A 19,873-nucleotide genomic window follows, 5' to 3' on the forward strand; every position below is an offset into this window, starting at 1 on the left:
GAGACCTGGTGGCAGGAGGCCAGGTTTTACCCAAGCTGACTCCCCAGACCCCAGGCTGACACCCCTTTTCTGGGCCGTGGCACCAGAAGGGCGGGCTGATCGGGGAGCACCACCCACAGGGGCAGGTTCCTAAGGACTTGGGACGAGGCTGTGGGGGGCTGCGGGCTCCAGCATGGTGCTGCCCTCCAGGGCCGTGGGCCCTTCCTGAATCCGTCTAGGCATCCAGATGCCCACCCGAACGGCACACTACGGCCTTCCAGCAGGCCTGGAGGGTCACCCTGGGGCCGGACAGCTCAGAGGCCCACGGTTCACTCTGCCACCTCCTGTCCTCCTCGGGAGGCCAGGGGCCGCACCGGGCTCTGGAGCGGGCGCCACTCCCTTTCGCAGGCCAGGTCCCCACCTGGGGGGACACGGACAGCAGAGGTCCCGGCCAGGTGCGCATCAAGGCCGGGCGACTCCCGGGAGGCGCAGCCGTGGTTTGCTGAGGTGGCAGGGCTGCGTCCATGGAAACCTGTCCCCAGGGACCCTCCCGGGTGCCTTGCTCCCCACGTTCCCAAAGGGCAGATGGGCTGGAGAAGACTCTCTACCAGGGCTCGACCCGCGACTGTCCTTTCCACAAGGCAACACAGGGGCGGTCCTTGCTCCTCTCCAACCTGTTCCCTCTCCAAACACAACTGCGGCCAGCACGCAGTTTTTAGACAAAAAGCACTTTATTTAACCAAAAAACAAAAACAAAAACAAAAACAGGGGGGAGGGGGGTTAGGAAAGCACAGTGCGCCTGCAGAAAACTATTTTTTCTTATAATTCTTTTTCTTAAAAAAAAAAAAGAAAGAAAAAACACAACACAAAGCTTGTAATTTCCAATCACCATTATCAGGCTTTTACAACATCTATGAAGAACAAACAAACATCTGCTTCAAAACTCTACAGGGGGAGAGAGGAGAGAAAGACGGCACCCAGCAGACACGGGGAGGTTTTGTTATCATTTATTTGTGAAGTTAAAAACAAGCGATAAAAAGTAAAAATCGCCGTACAATTTTTTTTTCTCAATTTGTTTTCAGTTTCAATGTCCTCTTGAACAGTTGAAACACAAGACCAGTCCCGGGAGTGGGGGGAGGGAGGGGCTGCAGGGTAGCCGAGCGAGGCAGGAGGAGAGAAGAGGAGCAGAGGCCGAGGGGCTCGACTGGGGGGGGGGAGGGGGGAGGAGGGGGTCCTGCAATAGCAACACCTGGTCCAAGGAATGTTCCAACTCTAACTAAAAAAAAAAAAGAAATAGCAAGAATGACTTTTTTTCCTTTTTAAAAGTTTATTTTAAAAACATGAAGACGGCCAAGGGTGGAAGGAAGAAAATGAATCGCTTTCCCCTGCAAGAGGCAGTTTCAGGAAGGGATAGAGACTTTATATATATATATATAATTTTATAGGTTTTGTTTGCTTTTTGTGTTTTTTTATATTTAAAATTTTTTTTTGGCAGAAATTTAATTCTATCTTCTATGGCTGGCTCAACATGAAGGATCCCAATTTTGAAAGAAAAAAAGCATGAGACACACAGAATGAGCGAGAGAGTGAGAGCCCAGCATTGCCCAGGCCATGACCTCCAAGCCACTCACAGCAAGGGCACCCCCAAGCCACTCACAGCAAGGGTGCCCCCAACACCCTCCACAGCAGCCATCGCTCTCTCGCCAAACAAGGGAAAAAAAAAACAAAACAAAACACAAAAAAGCCCCCAAACAGAACAAAATGGAAAAAAAATAATAAAAGATTTTCACAGATGAAGAAGTTCACATTCATTCGATTCATTGAGCCTGCGGAGAGGGAAGAGATAGGAATTGGTCACTACGGGGAGGGGAGGAGGCGGCAGGAGACTGGGGGGGATGGCGGCGAGGAGGGGGCCAGGAAGCCCCCCCGAGCCTGTGGTGAGCTGTAAGTGTCTAGGCAAGTGCTCCGGGGAACTCGGCCCAAGTCAGACTGGCTCCTTGATGGAGGAGGAGGAGAAAGAGTGGCATGAAGACCAGGAGGAGAGAAGCGGGGGCGGGGCTGCAGAGACAGAGGGGAGGGGTAGAGGGAGAGAAGCGCGCTCGGGGTTTGGGAGGGAGGAGGGGTGCCCTCTGTCCTCAGGAAGGCAGGTGCTCCGGCGCATCACAACATGACAATGTCAGAGATCACGGTGTCCCCACAACACCCCTGTGAGGTAGGTTGGAAGGTGGCGGCGATCGTCATGCCCACTTCACAGACAAAACCGGGACACAGAGGCAGGCGCGAGAGCGGAGGAGGCAGAGCCCGGGTGAGGGGGCGCGGGGGGTGCCCTGGGGCCGGCCCCCTTGGCAAGTTCCCCGAGTCCCACCAGAGCCAGGGCTGACCCGCGCGGGGGCCGCCTGCAACACACAGTCACTTGGACACGGGGAAAAGACCATGGGGTTAAAAATAAAAGAATGCGAAGAACAAAACCAAAAAAGTAATGCGGAGAGGGGAAAACACATCCGTTTTCTTCCCGAGTGGCCAGATTTTGAGTGAGCGAGTTAGCAGCCAGGATGGCGACCGACGTCTGTGGCGCTGGCCTGCCCCCACCCCCAGGACTACCCACCAGTTCAACAGTTCCACCTGGTACTGGTTTCGCGCTCTCCCCCAGCATCGCGACAGCGTGACAGGAACAAGCGGGCCGGCGCAGGGAGGCCTCTTCGTTTAACCTCTGGACCCAGCGCACACTTCCCCAGCTTGTGGGGACTCCCGGAGACCTCTGGCCACACGGCCCCCGCTGCAGGCATCAAGGACACACCCCGCAGGGGAAGGGATTTCCGGCGCTACCCACTAAGGCAGGATGGACGGTGGCCGGGGGTTGGAAGGAAAAAGGAGGAGGAGGAGGGTGGCAGTTCCCACTTGCCTGCTGCTGTCCCTGCTGTGTGGGTGGAGGCTGGGGGCCGCCGGGACCTGGAGTCTGTCCGTAGTAAGCGGCCTGCTGTCTGTAATACTCAGCCCAGGCGGCACTGTAGTCCGGCTGGGAGCCTGGGGGTGCTCCCGGACCCCCTCCGGTGGCCACTTGAGCTGCGGGCAGGCAGAGGGTGAGCGAGCGAGGCCGGGAGCTGGAGGGCTGGGCCCAGCGCCGCCCCGCCCCCAGAGCCCCAGCAGCTCACCCTGCTTTTTGTAGTACTCCTCCCAGGCCTTCGTGTAGTCCTGCTGCGGCGGCGCTCCGGGCTGCTGGGGCTGCTGGCCTGCAGGAGGGGGGTGGCAGGGGGGCAGAGGACGGCGCTGATGCGGCCACCTCCCCCCAGCCTCTGGCCCGAGCCCCCGAGGTGGTCCACACACTCACCGATCTTCTTGTAATACTCTTCCCAGGCCTTAGTGTAGTCTGACTGGCCGGCGGGTGGGGGCTGAGGGGGCTCGCCCTGAGCAGGCGGGGCCGCAGGGGCCGGCGCAGGGCCGGGCACGGGGCCTGGGGGCTGCTGGTAGTAGTGTGAGTAGTAGGCGGCCCAGGCGGCGTTGGGGTCTGCAGCGGCTGCAGCTTTATCTGTAGGAAGGCGGTGTGGGCTGAGGGGCGTCACAGGAGGCCAGCCCTGCCCTCCCCACCTGGGCACTCAGGCCCTGCCCTGCACACCTGGGCAGCCGTACTTACTTGGGTCATGAGGAGCAGGTGGTTGCCACTGGGGGTAGGTATTACCCCAGCCCTGGGGTGGGTACTGGTGAGGAGGGGGACCCCCCGCACTGCAGGACAGAGAAGGGGGGACAAATGAGCCAGGACTGCTGCTCCATGGGGGCAGGGCCAGCTGGCAGGAAAGGGGCCCAGGCCCGGCCACAGGCTCTTCGCCCAGAAAAAGGCGAGATGATCAATGCCAACAGACACACACTGTGTCGGCCCAGGGATGTGAAAGTCCCCCAAATCCAACATCCACGAGTTTGCCCATCAGGTGGGAGACTCGGGTCAACGTCTGTGCCGTCTGTGGAACAGGAAGCTGGGCCAGGCCGGGACCGAGGCTATTAACACATCTTTGTGGTGAACGAAAACAGGGCCGTAGCTCTCCCTGCCAGCACGGCAGCCCCTGAGCCCCAAATCCCAGGAGGCGGAGAACAATACTCACTGTGGGGGAGCCCCAGGCGGCCCCTGATTGAAAGGCCCGGGGTTGAAGGGCCCCATGGGGCCAGCAGGGCCTGGTCCCCCTGGGCCTGGTCCAACTGGGCAGAGGGGGCCCTGTTGGAAAGAGAGGCAGATGGTGAGTGGAGGGGTCGGCTGAGAACAGGAGGTGGATCCAGGCTGCAAGAACCCCTCGCCGGGCCCACCTCAATCTTCTCCTCAATGAGCTGCTTGGCATGGTCGATCTGCTGGGGCGAGCCCCGGATGATGAACAACTTGAAGTTGGGGTCCCCGTTGGGCGGCAGCTGCCGGGAGATCTCCACGAAGGCGCCTGTCTGCTGGTTTATGGCTTTCACGTTTTCGCCACCTGTGGGAGCCACAGGCAGTGAAGGGTGGGCAGAAGAGGACAGGTGGGGAGTGGGGGGCACATGTGGCCTACTCACCTCGGCCAATGACTAGCCCACACTTGTGAGTGGGGATGGAGAAGGTCATCTCTCCGCCAGGGGGGCCCCAGTTGCCTTGGCCCCTTCCTCGCCCCCGGCCCCCGGGGGGCATGCCAGGACCCCCTGGAGGGCCTGGGGGTCCACTCTGAAAGACACGGAGACAAAGGGGGTGAACAAAGAGAGCCAGCCTGGCCCCTGGACTTCTCGGCGGGGGCGGGGGGAGCGGGGCCAGTCCCCTCTGCACTCAGCAGCTGCTGGCAGCTCGCTGCGGGGCCACCTACCCTGAGGCTCTGGAGGAGATCATTGATGATCCGTGCCGCATGCTCACACCGGTCAGGGGGCCCCATTATGTGAGCTATCTTCTCGGGACCTGTCCCATCGTCTGAAGCCAGCACCCAGAGAACAGAGATGGATTTTAAGGAAAAGCGCAACACCAAGCCCCCATAACACCGCCTCTGCAAGGGGGACGCCATGCCAAGCCAGGTGTCAGAAATATCTCAAGCTTAAACTGCCGCTCACCACGCTCCAAGTACTGAGGAGCGGGGGGCGGGGGGGGGAAACGTGCGTGGGCCCACGTTTCCAGAAAAGAAAACCGACCAGTTAGGGCAGGGCGGTAGCCGAGGCCTCTTCCTGCATGGGGCTCCCCAGAACTAACAGGTGCGTTTTACAGAACTGAGGACAATAAACCTCCAGAAAGCAACAGGGCGATCCTTCCTCCCCACAGGCCTGCCACTGGGGAGACTCTAAGTTGGGGCAGTGATCTGATCCGGTCCGGATGCCAGGGCAGGACAGGCCATGTCGTGGGGACAGGAAAGGGACGGATCTGATGACAGAACACATCGCCTGTGGACTTGGGAAACGTGCCCCTCACCAACTCTTTCGCGTGGCCATCCCGTTCCACTGTGAGGAAGGAGGCATCACGAAGAGGTTCAACCTAAACAAGGCTCACACTGCAGCGCCAAGCTATCTGCAGCGCCCTCGGAAGGACCTCGGGGACAGAGCTGGTGGACACAGCCCCCCTCCACCCAGCTCATCTTTTTGGCTAAGCCCCTGACCTTGCTTAAACTGTATCCGCACACCAGCGTCGTTCTGGATCTTCTTGATCATTTCTCCGCTCCGGCCAATAACTACCCCGACAGAATGCCTGGGCACTGGCACCTGAAGGAGGGATGCGGGAGGGTCCAACTGGATCCTGTCCCCCACAGCTCCGGTGCCCTCTGCCACACCCACTCCACGGCCCTCCACTATCGTGGGAGGTCTGCACTCACATCGATGCCCCCGCCAATCCGGGATCCATACTCGTTCCGGTCCCCAAAGCCACCCTGGTCACGCTCCCGGAGGATGTCCATCACCATCTCGCAGGCTTGCTGCAAACACAGAGGGTGTGCTCTACTCCAACATGGTTCCCCCAGCTGCCCGCCACCCAAGGGCTCACAGGCCTAGGCTGAGCCCATCACAGCGCCCTGCTGAGCTCCTGACTTGCCGCCCTGAGTGGAAAGGGCAGCCGGCAACCCCCATTTTCCAGACGAGAAAACAAAAGATGAGATATTAGGCCTCTTACTCACATCCAGCGCTGGGAAGGAAGAGCTCAGCACGAGGGTGCTCTTGAAAAGCCTTCCCCTTTCACTCAAATCCCCAGCCCCATCTGTCACTCACTTCTCCAGATGCCCCACTACCCCAAGGTTCTCACCTGCACTTTGTAAGGATCCCCAATGATGCGAAGAGGCTTATCCACGTTCGTGTTCTGGGAGCCATCTTGAATTAAAATCATCTTCACTCCAGCTCGTTCCTTCACAACCAATGTGGACAGTCAGTGCTGGACTTTCAAAGGACTTTCTGGGGCTAGTGCACGCGAGGGGGCAGGTATGATCACAAAGGGTAAGAGGCTCTGAAAAGCAGCCGGTGGGGCGTGCACACCAGATGCAGGAAGGAGACTTTCCTGGGACAGGAGGGGCTTCTGTCCTCCGTCCCACCCCTCACCTGCAGCTGCTTAATGGTCTCGCCGCCTTTGCCGATGACCAGGCCAGCCTTCCCCGCGGGGATCATGATCTCCTGTACAGTGCCGTTCTGGCCCCCGTTGGCATTGTCGTGGAACTGTCCTGGGGGGCCCCCACGACCCCGAGAGACAATGTCATCTAGCATCATCTTTGCCTTCCTGGGAAGGAGAAGAGCAGGACTCAGACACCCGAGACAGTATTGGTCTGACAACCCTGTCCAGCTCAAAGGGAAGACGGTGACTCCAACACGCGCGTCTGACAAACGACGATGAGGAAGAGGGTCCGTCCCCGGGGCTGGGGCTATTCGGGTTGTTTTCCCAGATCTTCGGAGTCAGGGGAATCAAAGTGTCAGTACGGCCCCCTGGCGAGGGTGATGATTGAGGGACGTGGTGGGTGTTGCCCCTAACTTTCCAAAAGATGGAGAGAACGTCTGCTTGCTCCCCTCATCACAGTGGCCCAGCCAGGGACTTACTGGACAGACTCTGGGGCTCCTGTCAAGGATACGCTGCGCTCCGGGAGGCCGCCGCTGTCTGGAGAGAAGAGAGAGGGTCAATGCCTTTCTGAGCCTGTGGATACCGGAGACAGGCTTTCTACGGGGATGAGGAAACTTGCACAATCAGTGGCCACTTCTGCCACCACTCAGCAGCCTGACAACTTGCTACCTCACCAAACACCCAGGAGGTCGCTCTATGCAAGACCAAGGTCAGGAAGCTTACGGTCCAGTAAAGGTGACCAAGCGTTTAGGAACAAGACTGAGATGGAAGGAGACGTCCCAAACCTAGGCCACTTTTGACGTAGTGTGTGCCACAGTTGACGACCACACACGCTCTCTTCACGGTCTATGAAGCCCACTATGTTAGCACAAGTTGTCAGATACCCCTGCGCAGCAGCCATTTGTTTGGGGTTCAAATCTACACCAGGCCTCAAAGTCATTCCTTTGAATGCACCTCCTTGCTTCATGTGTTCTCACCAGTTTTTCACTAGACGCTTAGTTCAGATAGTGACTTAACTAATGGTTTAGAGCAGGATCTCAAACGAGACTTTTTTGTTTAAAGTAGACTCCAAACCCAGCATGGAGCCTGATGCGGGGCTTCAACTCCCGACGCTGAGATCAAGACCTGAGCTAAGATGAAGAGCCAGACACTTAATCAATGAGCCACCCAGGTGCCCCTAGAACAAGACTTCCTGTATTTAACTTTCGGCCCTCCACCTCAGCCCACCCCCTGCAAGCGTAAGACGGAAGAAACCAAAGTTGCAGCCATACCACAGGGCACTGTGCTGTACACAGAAAGCACTCAGTAAACGCCAACCCATTTCACTTCTGTCCAGTCAGCTGATTATTAACTTAAGTGCAAGGAGCCCAGCCCAACCCTGCACCCACAAGTCTGGCTCTCATACCTGGAGAGATCTGAACTTTGCAGCCTGAATCCTGCTGGATTTTGTTAATCTGTTCACCTCCTCTGCCAATGACTAGGTGGAGAAAAAGGGAAAAAGGAGAGATTGGTGAGGGCACCCCAGCACTGAGAAGACCGTGTGACAGGGCTTCCTGCCCCTGCCCCGGAGAGCTTAACCGTTCTCCCCGCCCAGAGCAGACAGGTGAGAGCGGAGCAGACTACAGGAGGCCCGCTCAGACCAAAGGCTCTGGGCCAGCAGGGGCTCCCAGGGCGCAGCCCCTGACAGGGCACGATGGGCATCCCAAAGTGACCCTCACTCACTTAGTCCCACCATGCCGTCTGGGACTCTGTACTCTTCTGTCATCGAAGTCCTGCGAAGACAGATGGTAACAGTCAAGTCTCAAGTGGGAAAGGAGACAGGAGAAAGAGGGGAATGGAAGACACAGAGGGTCTCCAGGAGAAAAGGGCCCTGGAAGCCACAGCTCCTAACCCGCAGGGCTCTTGATGCTTCCGGTCTCTGGCCCTGCTTCCCACCACGTGTGGGCCTAAGCAGAATCTGACGCGAGCACAGGGCTCCCCCTGCCCACAGCAAGCCACTCAAGCTCTTGAGGCCTCAGCTTCCCCATTCAGGCCACGAGAGGTTTGGCTGGGGTCGGAGTGGTCCCTGAACTAGTGCTGCTCCAGTGACTCAGGGCACAAGAGCAAACACTCACACAGGTTTACAGAACTCTGAGAGTCATTTCAGGCCTCTCCACTTAAAAAAGATTTGATCTTTTTCACGTTCCTCATCTAATAAACCAACCTTACTGTATTTTGCAGAACTTAAAAAAAAAGACCATGGTCCTTCACAAACAATTCTCTGTCAGATCCACTGAACTCGTTCTGGGGGGCAAAGTCGTGAAGAACCCCAAGCCCCACCAGCTCTCAGGGATCAAGCACTTGCAGAAGGCAGACAAGAAGCCCACGGCCGGGCCCCTGCCCTCCGGGAAGACAGCAGTCTGAGGGTCTCAGCACAGTGCAGAGCCCAGCTCTCCTCCATCACAGCCACATGCTACCTTCCCCTCCCAGGGCCGCCCACACAGGAGCTAAGGCTGCTCTTCTGCCCCCTGGGCCTCTCTCTGGCCAAGCAGCCGTGGGGCAAGGCCCCAAACGGAGTATCCCCCAAACACAGCTACCCCCATGTCAGCAAGGAAGTCCAGAGATGGCAGACAGACTAGGAAATAAGCGTCTCCAAATCATGACTTACCTGGGGGGAGGATGGATGGGTCCAAGTTGAGAACTGATGGCTGCAGAGAGAAAACCCAAAGTTAAGATTGGCCTGGCTCCTGCTTGGGCCCCTGAGCACTGCCGTCCCCCCGCACTCCTGCCTGCGTGAGGAGTGGCTGGAACTTACTAGAGAGCTTCTGAGCCTTCCTGAGCACTCCAGTGTGATAAACCCACCTCACATCAGCACACCCACTGCCTGCCCGCTGCCTCAGTCTCTGGGGGTTCTGGGATCCCTAAAGCTCACGGACCCCAGATGATGAACACCTCGAGCCTCCACAGAGGGAGATGCCATCTGCCTCGAGCTTCTAACTCCCGACTCCTAAGAACCTCTTAAGACCCTAAGCTGCCCTCTGCCTGCATCATCCAATGGACTTACAGTCTCCCTGGGAAGCCAGTTTCTTGCTCTCCGGTTGGTCTGTGAAAAAGAGAGGATGTCAGATGCTGCACCCACCCACCCACAGCTGCCTCAAATCTGAGGCTGGTGCCACACGGCCTGGCAAACAACCCCCTCCCCCACCCCCAGAGCCCACACAGGAGAGTAGCAGGGACCAGCCCCAGAGGGGGACAGACTTCTGTCAGTCCCACCAGCAGTGAGTGTGAAATGGTCCTTCCGAATGGGAACAAGGACGGTGGCACTTGAGTCCAGGGGAAGGGAGGGGCGGAGTGAGAGTCCGGTTTGGGGTGAGCCCCACACTGATCACCGGCTACCGGGGGCCAGGGCCCCAGGGCCAGCAGACCTGCACTTATGCGGGGTCTTGCTGAAACCGTGAGTACTTCCCAAGCCTACCAGAAGGGGAGGAACAATCTTGAGAACTCACAACTTGGACCTAGTCACAATCTGCTCCCCTCAGCCACCTGATACCCCAGAGTGGCAGCCTGATCAGGAAGAATGAACAAAGCTGGGACGGGGGAGGTTTCAAAGGAGCAAATGGCAGTGGGCTTCCCCCTGACTCTGTGCCACGTTCACACAAAGGCACCTCCCAGCAGGTAGTCAGTTACCTCCATCTTCTAACTGCCTCTTTTGGCCCCCAAAACCAAAATCAGGAGTGCTGTTATTCACTGTGGTGGCAGCGTCGCCTCCAATTTTGGCTGCGATCTAGAAACAAAATCATAAGCACAGAAGATTACCACCAACCTTCCCTGGGGCTTGGCTCAACTTCTCGGAACCGACCTAAGGCCTTGGTGTTCAAGAGGAGTTTCAAAACTCCCTTTCTAGAGATTTACTCCTACGTTGTTTGGGGCCGGGACGGGCAAGCCACACTGCTCTGCCCTTGGGAGGGTCCCCAGGTTGCCTCCGCCAGGGGACGGGAGGGTGTGACTGCAGCCCGGCTCTTCGAGACCCTGAATAGCACGACCTTATCTCCTTCGCCCTCAAAATCTTTGCACCTGGTGAACAAACTGCAGGGATGTTTTGGCTTAAAGGCATCTGAAATCTTCATTCCATCAAAACAAAAGACCCTCTGGGGGCACACGTGTTACATTGTAGACACGTGAAGAACAACAACTTCAAATAACTCCAAGCCAACAAATTTAGAACCAGAGTCCTTAGTGGGATTATCACAAGTTTTCCAAAGAAACACAAACCATGAGCTAAACTAAGATTCTCTCTCTCCACCTCTCCCCATTTTTTTTTTTTTTAATACTTTTGAGCTAAAGCTCTTGGGATGAAGCCTTTTCCCTATCAACTCGCCCTGTTACAACTTGGTCAAGGCAGCTGGGGGGGCGTCCAGATGAAGTGCACATGAGAACCCTACCGGTCCCACCCCACAGGTGAGAAAGCCACAGACCACACTGGGCGGGAACAGGGCGTCCACCTAACGGGACCTCCCACTCTGCCCTGGAGGCGCCGAACCACCCAGGGAAAGCACTCTTTCTCGGGAATGCGCTCGGTCGGCCCCCGGCCGACCGGCTTCCCGGGAGGGCGGCAAAGTTCTCCCATTCTACAGGCCTCCTTCCCTCCAGGACGCGGGGAGGCCGCAAATGGAGCTGGGGAGGTCAGTCACACCAGCATGTGACACCTCCACCGTCTCATCACGCCTCAAAACACTGTTAGGACCCTCCCCCCTTTCCAAAAGACACGGACCCCACTTTCAAGGCACCGGAAGCATCAAAAAAGAGGCAGCCCCTGTGCCAACACTCCCCATTTCGCCCAAGTGCTCGGCCACTCCGGTAGCAAAAGGGTCCCTCTTCCACTTTCCAGGCTCAAGAGGAAGGACTGATTTCCTCTCGAAGTCCCTCCTTCCCGGGGAGCAGGCAAAATGCGAGGGGGTGGGGGGCAAACCGGGCCGTCTGCCCTGATGGGGAGTCGAGGGCAACGCAGGACCCTCCCCCGGGGGAGGTGGACACTATGCTTCCAGGAGACGGGGGTACGGCTTCGGGTGTCCTAAGAGGAGGGCTCCCCAAGTGAGTCCCCGCCCTCCCGAGCCCCTGAACACCCAGGGACCACTCCTGGCGACCCCCCGGACGCCCCATGCCCCTGCAGGGGGTCACCCGGTGGGGACCCCCCGGAGCCCCCCCGAGCGGCCCTGGCCCCCGCCTACCGCCCCACGTGACCCCTCTGCGGCCTCGCCCCCCCACCCGCGACCCCGCGCGCGCGCGCGTGACCCCGCCCCCTCCCCCGCCCGCGCGCGCCCCTCAGGCCCGCGGCCTCCTCACCTGGCGGGCCCGCTGCACGGCGTCGGCAAAGGCGTCCTTGCGGATCCCCGGGCCTCCCCCGCCGGGTGGCTGGGAGGGACCCCCGGCCGACCCCCCACCCGGGCCGCCGCCGCCGCCGGGGCCGCCGCCGCCCCGGTCCCCCGCGCCCGGCGGGCCCGGCGGAGGGCCTCCCCCGGCGCCTCCCGCTCCCCCGGCTCCCCCGCCGCCGCCGGCCGGCGGCGGCGGCCCGGGCGGGGGTCCTCCTGTGCTGTAGTCCGACATGGCGCGGCGGGGCCGGGCCTGGCGCGGAGGCTGAAGCTGAGGAGGAGGCGGCGGCGGCGGCGGCTCAACGCGGGAACAAGGCCTCGCTCCACACGGCCGCGGAGCACTCTGGGAACCCAGCGGCTGGGAAGACGATGAGGGGGGAGAGGGACGCCCCCTCCCGCCGCCGGCGTGACGGACGGCGCAGCCAAGCCAATGGGAGGCGGCCGCCGCTCCCGGGACACCAATCGCGGGCTCTGGAGGCGAGCGGCCAATCGGAGTGCGGTGAAAGGCAGTGGGCGGGAGGCGCCGCGTGACCGACAGCTCTCGCAGGCAGTGGGCTGCCGGCTGCCGGTCCTGGGCGGGCAAATCGAGGAGACCCGAAAGGCCAGGAGGCCCAATGAAGCGGGAGTTGCAGAACTACGGGGCGACTTCAGAGCCGGATTGACGGCTCCAGAGAGTCAAGTGGACGGGAAGGAGGGGCCTGACCAAAGGCCCCTTTCAACAGGCTGGGCGGGCTCCAGGTGAGATAATCGTGCACGCAAGCCAATGACTACACGCGGAAGGCGGTTCTTGTAAAGATTGGCAGCCAACTTAACCCAATTCCTGACTTGTTCTGGGTGACGCGCTTAGGTTTGGACTGGATTGCTTTTCCCCGTTAACCAGAATCCTTTTCTAGCCTTGATTTCTAAGCCAATGGCTGGGTGGCGGGGGCGGGTGCAAGGTGACGGACACCGCTCCAGACAAATGGCAGTGAAGGCAGTAAAGGTGCCCAGTTTTGGTGGGAGCCAGTGGAAACGCAGCTGCATTGGGGCGGAGCCGGCCACCCAGAAGACGAGAGGCGATTGGCGGTAGCCGGAGTGAATGGCAGTCTACGTGGGCAGTGCCGACCGGCTGCGGGAAATCAGGCCTGACGTCTGGGTTAGCGCCCCAGGAGCCTGGCTGGGTAGGCCGAACACATGCCCTGCTCGAGGTCTTGGAGATCGGTGCTTCCGGGGGTGGGATGGCCCGAGAGTAGCAGGGAGCCCAGGGATTCCCTGTATCCCCTCTCTTCTCCACCCAGGATTCTAGAGCCCCCACTTCTCTTCCAGGATTCATGGAACCAGTTCCCCTCCAGAATTCAAGGGTCTAGAGCCATTGGTTCTCTCTTAGGACCCTGATCCCACACCCCACACCCGCTTTATATAAGGTCTGTGGATCTGAGCTCCAAGCTCCCGTCAAGGCCCTCAATTTCTCTCCTGAACCCAGCCATCATGCAGCTTTACAATTCCTATTCAGGTCCAAGGGGCCCAAGATATCCAGCCCCCACTCCAGGGATCCCAGGTACCTGGCGTCCACTTTGGGACCCAGATTATCTGAAGCGACCGGCTTCTCTCTTAGACCCAGGGTATTCCAGGTCCCCAACTCCTCTCCTGGAACCCAGGATTCCTAGTTCCTTCCTAGACCTGGAGATTCCAGATACCCAGCTCCTCTTTGGGACCCAGGTATCCCAGACCCATCCAGCAGAAACTGTCTCTTTATTTCAGATTGTCTCCATGTCCACCATTTCACCCTGCAGCCAGGACAAGCCATAATGAGCCAAACTGGAGTCCAGACTAGTCCCAGGCTGCACCCTGGGGAGCGGTTCCCAAGAATTTTCTGACCCAGGCCCCCAGACTGCTTCTCCTGACAGAAACTGGCCCCCCAGGCCTGAGCCTGGAGGGCTCTTTGAACCAGGGGACACTGGACCCCCCTGTCCATTTCTGCCCAGGGTGTGTCGAATAGCCACTGCCTATACACCCAGGGTTTTCTTCATGGCTTCATACACCACATAGCTGATGCCACCTGCTGGCAACACCTTCAGTAAGGTGGGAGTCATGCCTCGGTACAGCCCCGGCCAACCCTGCTGGGCCAGGATCCGCCGGAAGATTCCGCACATGGTGGGGTTTGATCCCTCCACGGTGTCTGTGGAAACAGGGGAGAGCTCGAGGATTCTGTTAGAGATGATCTGGTGTCCACTGAAGGGCTTAAATGTTGGGGTGAAGCCAGGGGCAGAGGTCTGGGGGTCGGTTGGGAAGGAGTTTGGAAGACTTTTAAAGGAAATTGGTCAGTTTGGAGAGAGTGAGGAGATCAACTCAGGCAGGAGTTTTCAGGAGCATCTTAAAAAACATTCAGCCTTATTTGGGAGGGAGCGTCTAAGATCTCCTGGAGATTTGGAGAGTGTGCTAAGGGGTAGTTTGGGGATATTTTTAGGATGAGAGTAGTGAACCCAGGACCTGTTTGGATGTTTGTGGATTGGTTTAGGTGCTGAGAGTCCATTTGGGGGAGCCACATTTGGGGAATATCCAGGTTAGTTGGGGAAGTGGTTATGACATCTTCCTATGACATGGGGACACCTAAGGGTCAGATTTAGCATATTTAGGAACTTTAGGAATTTTGACTTTTGGAGGCAAATAAGAGCTGGGTCTGTTTTGGAGGAGTTGGGAGAAAATTTGGGGAAACTATGACTCGAGGCCAGTATGGGGGCCTGGGTCACATTTGGGAGACATTTGTGGGGGTCAGTTGAACTAAATGAACTAAAATGTTTGTTTTAGTGGTTTGCAGGGTTAATTTCAGGGCTGGGATCAGATTTGGGGGTGCGTCTTGGTGGGTTCAAAGGTCAGCGAAGTTGGCCAGGATCAGATGTGGATAGTTTGGGAGTCAGTTTTAGGGGATGAGAAAGTTCAGAGTCAAGGCTGAGGTGAGGGGCACGCGCTGAGGCTAGTGGCGCTAGTCTGACCTTGGGCCTGCATCCTGGTGCGCACCAAAGTCAGTGGATAACTGGCAATCTGGCCACAGGTTGTGGACAGCGTCACAGATGACAGACTGACCAGGCCACTAGGATCCTCCATGTCCCTGCCTGACTTCAGCCAGAAACACCTGAGCATCTGCAAGAGGAGGGAGTCAGAAGGAAGTTCACAATGGGCCTGGGCCCACATCACTCCGGGCACCCCCCCGGGGGGGGTGGACCCACACCTCATAGACAGCCAGGTCAGTGCAGGCGTAGGGGATGATCCCAAGCATGTTGGGCAGGTAGCCGCGGTACAGGGCACGAGTGCCCTCCCGCTCCAAGATCTGCCATGCACAGTCCAGCAGCCCCTTGTACTGGCCAGTCCGGCGCAGGGTCAGCCGTGTCTTCAGCACCTGGGGAGGGTGGAGGGGTGGCTCATCTGAATGCGCTCATCAACTCTCAGCAGCGGCTGATGTCTCCATCCTGTAGCTGAAGAAGCTGAAGCTCAAAAGTGCACAGAGCTGCATTCCAAACCCAGAGCCTGTGTGTGATCTCAACCCAGGGGTCAGAAGCTCAAGCGCTAACAGAGGTCAGGAGGACAAGGGAAGTGACGTGGACTGAGTGGAGTCTGTGGCCACCACACCTAGCGGCAGCCGGACATAATGCCACGGGAATGCAGACCTCAGGTGGCCAGGTTTGCCAGTTTCCCGAGAGAAGCCAGACATTGGAATTTGTATGAAATTCCCTGACACCAAAATATTGGCAACTTGACAACCGCACACCAAGTGCAGTGGGCAGAACTCTGAGATGGTCCTCAAGAGGTTCTCACCCCCTGATACGTATGCTCTGTATATATGCCCACCTACCCCCCACCTCAATAATGTGCTAGACTTGTAAATATGATGGAGTATCACTCCCTCACCAAGTTACACGACATGATGAAAGTGAAGGGATTTTGCAGAGGTAACAGAGGTCCTGAGGCAGTTGAGTTTAAGTAAAACAAGACAAATTGTCCTGGGTGGGCCTGACTCAATCAGGTGAGCCCTTTAAAGGAGTCTACTGCCAGAGACAGAAGAGAACAAACAGAGAGATCTGGGAATATCCCAGACACTCTTCAATTCGTCTTAAACACACAGGCTGTTGTGGAGAGGACCACACGGTAGGGAGCAGCAGGTGACCTCTAGGAGCTGAGGACCTCAGTCCTACAACCATAAGAAGCTGAATCCTACCAGGGTGCTGGGTGCCATCTGACTTTGGCTCAGTTTATGATCTGTGAGTTTGTGGGTTCGAGCCTCACGTCAGGCTCTGTGCTGACAGCTCAGAGCCTAGAGCCTGCTTCAGATTCTGTGTCTCCATCTCTCTCTGCCCCAACCCCACTCATTCTCTCTCTCTCTCTCTCTCTCTCTCAAAAATAAAAATATTAAAAAAAAAAAAAAAGAAAGAAAAAACAAAAGAAGAAGGCGCCCGGACTAGCCAATGCCCAGGTATGACCCACAGAGAAACATAATAAATCTATCATTTGAGCCCACTGAGTCTGTGGCAGTTTGTTAGGTAGCAATAAAACATGAATATACTGGAGGAAATTTAACTAGTCAAGGGCAAGAATTATATTGAAAAAAAAAAAAACTTTAAAAGACCGTTAAAGCACATAAAAGGAGACTGGAACAAATGGAAATGTTTTCCATTGGTAAAAAATAACAATAGGTGACTTTGTTTTCTCCACTAGACAAGTTACTCCTAAACCAACAGGAGAATGACCCGGAAAACTGATAAAGAAAAGCAGGGATTGGGGGGGGGGGTGAGAAAGTGTAAGATCAAGCCTCAAAAATTAAAGACCAAAGATAAAACTACAAGGGTGCCTGGCCGGCTCAGTCGGGGGAGCATGCGACTCTTGATCTCAGGGTCATGAGCTCAAGACCCACGTTGGGTGTAGAGATCACTTAAGATAAATTAATAAGATAAAAAACAAAATGGAGGCAAAACTGTATTAACAGTAAAATGATCGGTGGTTTCCAAGGATTCAGGAGGGAAGCAAGAAGGAGTGAGTCAGCTGAGCACAGAGGATCTTTCGGGCAGTGCAACTACTCTGTATGACCCTGTGATGGTAGATACATGTGTCATTATACATTTGTTCAAACGCATAGAATGTACAGCACAGAGCGAACCTAATGGCAACTACAGGCTGTAGTAATAATGTATCAATATTGGCTCATCGATTGCAACAAATGTACCACCTCATGCAAGATGTTAATGGCAGAAATCCTGTATATGTGGGAGAGGTAGAAGGGAACTCTACACTTCCTGCTCAATTTTTCTGTAGATCTAAAACCGCTGTATAAAAATAAAATCTAGGGGCGCCTGGCTGGCTTAGTCAGTTAAGCATCCGACTTTCGCTTAGGTCATGATCTCGCGGTTCGTGGGTTCAAGCCCCACGTCGGGCTCTGTGCTGACTGCCAGCTCAGAGCCTGGAGCCTGTTTTAGAGTCTGTGTCTCCCTCTCTCTCTGACCCTCCCCCGCTCACACTGTCTCTCTCTCTCTCCTAGAAATAAATAAAAATATATATATATTAAAATAAAAATAAAATCTAATTGTTACCCCCACCCACCCAAAGAAAGCAAAAACACATAAGTGTCTGGACAGACACACCAGAGCAAGAAGACAAAAGCCAAAAATAACACCCAAACGCACACAGTTTAGTAAATCATACAAGTGGCATCTTGGATCATTGGAGAGAAAAGGATGGGACCGATCCTGTAAATAGTGCCGAGATGACCTGGGGAGCCGTCTGGAATAAAGGTTTGACACACATCTCACAGGAAGAAGATGAAGAGGAGGAGGGGAAGAGGAAGATAAAGAAGCAATTGCCCCTGGCAGCTAATTTTCACCTTCCATGGAGCAGATATTCTCTTACCTCCATGGGGTTGATGAGCGTCTGGGAGGTGGCCACAGCTAGGGAGCCAGCAAGGAGACGTTCCTGAATGGGTGGGGACCCGTGCACTCCACAGAAGTAATTCTTACACTGGAGGGTCAGCGGGGAAGAGAGCAGAAGAGAACCACTCACCATCTTCCTAGCTGAACCCCCCCCCGCCCCGGGGTCTGGGTCTGGGGCCAGAGGGTGCAAGTGTGTCTTGGGTAAGGATCTAGGCTTGAGAGGGGTGTAAGAGAGGTTTGGGTTGGAGGCTGGAGCTGGACAAAGCCGGCCTTCCCTGCCCACCTGTTCAAAGACGGAGAACTTGATGGCATACTCGGGGGCGATCTTGAGAACGTTGATGCCGTTGCCCCGCCACAGGGAGCGGAAGCCTCCCTCCTGGACCATGCTTCGGAGCCCCCCCAGCAGGTTCATGAAGTTAGTCTTGGAGGAATAGACCTGAAGGTAGGAAGGCCCCAGCCCTGTGAGGAGCCCCCTCCCCCCCAACACACCTAATCTCCTCCATCCCCACCTGGAGCTCAACCCCATCCTGTCCCCAGCCACCCAACCCCATCCCTCCCCCCACTCCGCCCCTGGCCAGCCCCACAGTTCTGTAACGCAACATAGACCCACATGCCCATCTCATCTCATCTTCCTCTCCTCACCAGGCCTAGTTTGCCTTCAAGGCCACCCAAAGACCACGCCCCTAACTCCCTTATCCCCAATTCAACCTGTCCATGGTGCTTGTTCTCTCAGCTCCTCCAACTCCAGTTCGTGCTGTCTCAGCATTGGCTTCAGTTCAACCTTCGCCCTTATCTCCATTCAGCCTTCTCCTGACTCTAACCCTCGTCCGGGCCCCACCCTCACCCCCATCCTGAACTCCATCAGCTCCACCTCCACCCAGCCCCACCCCCAAAGGCTCCAGCACTGCACACCCCTCGCACCTGCATGTACACCTTGGCTCGGTCCAGAGGGGCCGTGCCAGTGCGAGACACCGCCCCCGCCATGGCTCCTGAGAGCAGAAACTTCCACAGGGCCCCCTCGCTGTCCACTTCTAGAACATCCACGGGGACCATCAGCTGCTCTCCTGTGTCCAGTACCTGCAGGGTAGACCCAGCTCCCACCCATACTGAGCCAGGCTGCAGCTCCTGCCTCGCATCTCCAGAAACCCCTCCAGGCGAAAAGCCCACGCCAGTCCCCACTGCTTCGAGGTGGGATTGTAGGTCCCCTTGGAAGGGAGTGGGTCATGCAGAGGGGACAGGCACATGGCCCTGTCGAGGAGTGCATCTAGCCCAGTGGTCAGGCTGCTGGTGCTGGAAGACCCACGCTTCCCCAACTCACCTGCTGTGATGGGAGATGCTCCAGGTCATTTTCACGGACGTGCCCAAACACGTACCCATACACATGCGTACAGCCCGGGTTCCGGGAGGGGGGTGGGTCTGGGGTCGGGGTCGGAGGCGGGGCTTTGGTGAGTAAGGCCTTGACCCTCTTAAACAGGGTCTGGACCTTCGAGCAAGGCTTCTGAGCCCCCTCAGGTTGGGGTCCCATGGAGCTGGGCCGTAAGGACGCCTACGTTCAGAGCCCTGACGAGAGGTTTGTCATCCAGCAACTACATGGGAGAGCCACCTTGTGAATTTGGGTACCAGTACATGATGAGGTCACAGAGGCCCTTGTGACCTCACTGGGTCTGGTGGGTAGACTGAGGGTGTCCCCCACAAAATGCCCACATCCACATCCCTCTAAACCCGTGAACTTGTCATGTTACATGGCAAAGGGGGAAGTAAATTTACCGAAGGAATTAAGGTCACTAACCAACTAGCTGATGAGATGGAGAGATTATTCTGGATTGATTGCATCAGTCCGGTCTGACCACCTGAATCCTTAAACAGTGAAGAGGGAGGTAAGGCAGTCAGCATCCAAAGGATTCATTGTGAGAAAGACGACCGATCATCGCTGGCTTTGCAGATGGGGGAGGCATCCGCGAGCCATGGAGTGCGGGCAGACCCTCCTTGAAGTCGGAAAAGGCCAGGAAGCAGATTCTCCCCTGGAGCCTCCAGAAGGAGCTTGATTTTAGCCCCGTGAGATTCACGTCAGACTTCTGACCTCTAGAATAATAGATTTGTGTTGTTTGAAGCCACCAAGTTTGCGGTCATTT

The 19,873-nt window shown here is 56.8% G+C and overlaps 2 protein-coding genes across 3 annotated transcripts; both read right to left on the bottom strand.

Annotated features, from left to right (window-relative positions):
• Positions 1-970: 970 nt before the first annotated feature.
• LOC120223295 (KH-type splicing regulatory protein) lies at positions 971-12,193 on the bottom strand. 2 transcript variants are annotated; one of them, XM_039221345.1, is made up of 20 exons: positions 11,822-12,193; positions 10,166-10,262; positions 9,543-9,581; positions 9,147-9,186; positions 8,222-8,271; positions 7,905-7,976; positions 6,979-7,036; positions 6,490-6,664; positions 6,200-6,298; positions 5,778-5,876; positions 5,565-5,667; positions 4,791-4,891; positions 4,510-4,654; positions 4,273-4,433; positions 4,074-4,183; positions 3,611-3,699; positions 3,308-3,505; positions 3,132-3,209; positions 2,882-3,042; positions 971-1,805 (listed from the first exon to the last, which is right to left on the bottom strand). In XM_039221345.1, the coding sequence occupies exons 1-20, from the start codon at positions 12,080-12,082 to the stop codon at positions 1,797-1,799; spliced, it is 2,145 nt and encodes a 714-aa protein (XP_039077276.1). In that variant the 5' UTR covers positions 12,083-12,193; the 3' UTR covers positions 971-1,796. The 2 variants fall into 2 exon arrangements, with proteins under 2 accessions (XP_039077276.1, XP_039077274.1); XM_039221343.1 differs by having other exon boundaries at positions 971-3,042; positions 11,822-12,192.
• A 1,366-nt stretch (positions 12,194-13,559) lies between these two features.
• On the bottom strand, positions 13,560-19,309 carry SLC25A41 (solute carrier family 25 member 41). The gene is made up of 7 exons (XM_039221332.1): positions 19,060-19,309; positions 18,663-18,818; positions 18,025-18,177; positions 17,722-17,829; positions 15,056-15,223; positions 14,820-14,967; positions 13,560-14,005 (listed from the first exon to the last, which is right to left on the bottom strand). Exons 1-7 carry the CDS (start codon positions 19,264-19,266, stop codon positions 13,833-13,835), a joined length of 1,113 nt encoding a protein of 370 aa, XP_039077263.1. The 5' UTR covers positions 19,267-19,309; the 3' UTR covers positions 13,560-13,832.
• Between the last annotated feature and the right edge of the window lie 564 nt (positions 19,310-19,873).

Source organism: Hyaena hyaena, unplaced genomic scaffold (genome assembly GCF_003009895.1).
Source record: "Hyaena hyaena isolate Hyena2069 unplaced genomic scaffold, ASM300989v1 scaffold_988, whole genome shotgun sequence".
Taxonomy (NCBI): Eukaryota; Metazoa; Chordata; class Mammalia; order Carnivora; family Hyaenidae; genus Hyaena; species Hyaena hyaena.